At 29.2% G+C, this 1,030-nt stretch overlaps 1 protein-coding gene across 1 annotated transcript; it reads right to left on the reverse strand.

Moving 5' to 3' along the window:
• Positions 1-6: 6 nt before the first annotated feature.
• On the reverse strand, positions 7-1,024 carry LOC117115743 (ATP synthase mitochondrial F1 complex assembly factor 1-like). Its single transcript, XM_033259668.1, has 3 exons — positions 1,020-1,024; positions 533-573; positions 7-377 (listed from the first exon to the last, which is right to left on the reverse strand). Exons 2-3 carry the CDS (start codon positions 560-562, stop codon positions 171-173), a joined length of 237 nt encoding a protein of 78 aa, XP_033115559.1. The 5' UTR covers positions 563-573; positions 1,020-1,024; the 3' UTR covers positions 7-170.
• Between the last annotated feature and the right edge of the window lie 6 nt (positions 1,025-1,030).

Genomic DNA, 1,030 nt, shown 5'->3' on the forward strand with positions numbered 1-1,030 from the left:
TGTCAATAATTCTTGTTCGTTTATCTCCATCTACATTAGTCTTCTATTTCTATACAGTTTTGGCTCCTTCCAACAACCTATTTAATATTTGACTATTAAAATTATCCCTTAAACTTGCTGGAATAAATGTTTTTTAGATCTTTCAATTTAGTCAATGGGAATCTTGATTGTTAACTTGATTCGGATTTGTCTTCTGTTTTGTCCTGTTTTTCTTTTGGCTTAATCTCAATTCCCCTATTCAATTGTGCTATTACATCCATATGTTTAAAATGCTGTGGTTGTTGGTTGAAAATCTTCAGCAAATCAAATCGCTCCTTATCATGATGGGCATAGTAAAGCTGCATCTGATTGGCTAAGAACTGTGCATCGGTGACACTCTGTCAAGAAAATATTATTTAAATATAGAAATTGTAAGGTAAGATATGGTGAAACATTATACATCCATCACATGGAAATTAAAAGTAGCTTGCTATGATTAGTAAAATCTGCATTTATCTATAATAAAAATGATAAAAAAAGAAAAATATCTTACCATTGCTTTGTTGTCAAATTCACCTTTCATAAGTACAATACCTAGAAGATATTGTAGGAATGATAATCACATATAAATAGAATACATTGTTTATAAACCATATTATTGAGTTTGAAATATCTGAATAAATGTGTGATTTTTTTGTACCCTCATCAGAAAATGCATATATGTACTGTACTATCAAGTCACTCTTTCATCTTTTTTTTCATAGTCCTTGTTTCTGAACCATACATATTGAATTTGAAATGTCTGATCAGCATATTGAGATATTATTTCCAGCATTATAGGCTTTCTGAGCCCATGGACAATTTGATTGATTTGATATTTAGAGTGGCTATAATAGGTTGGTTGTCGGGCAGATTAGGTGGAAGATAAAATATGTATCAATGGTCTTTTGTGATGTCTATACGTGGCAATATACAAATAAAAAATTAAATAACAAATAATCTTCAATATTTAAGAAAAATAATCATCTAAATTTTATTACCTTTAGATTCA

This window comes from Anneissia japonica, unplaced genomic scaffold (genome assembly GCF_011630105.1).
Source record: "Anneissia japonica isolate Jap-2015-1 unplaced genomic scaffold, ASM1163010v1 scaffold235391_len1030_cov187, whole genome shotgun sequence".
In the NCBI taxonomy this organism is placed as follows: domain Eukaryota; kingdom Metazoa; phylum Echinodermata; class Crinoidea; order Comatulida; family Comatulidae; genus Anneissia; species Anneissia japonica.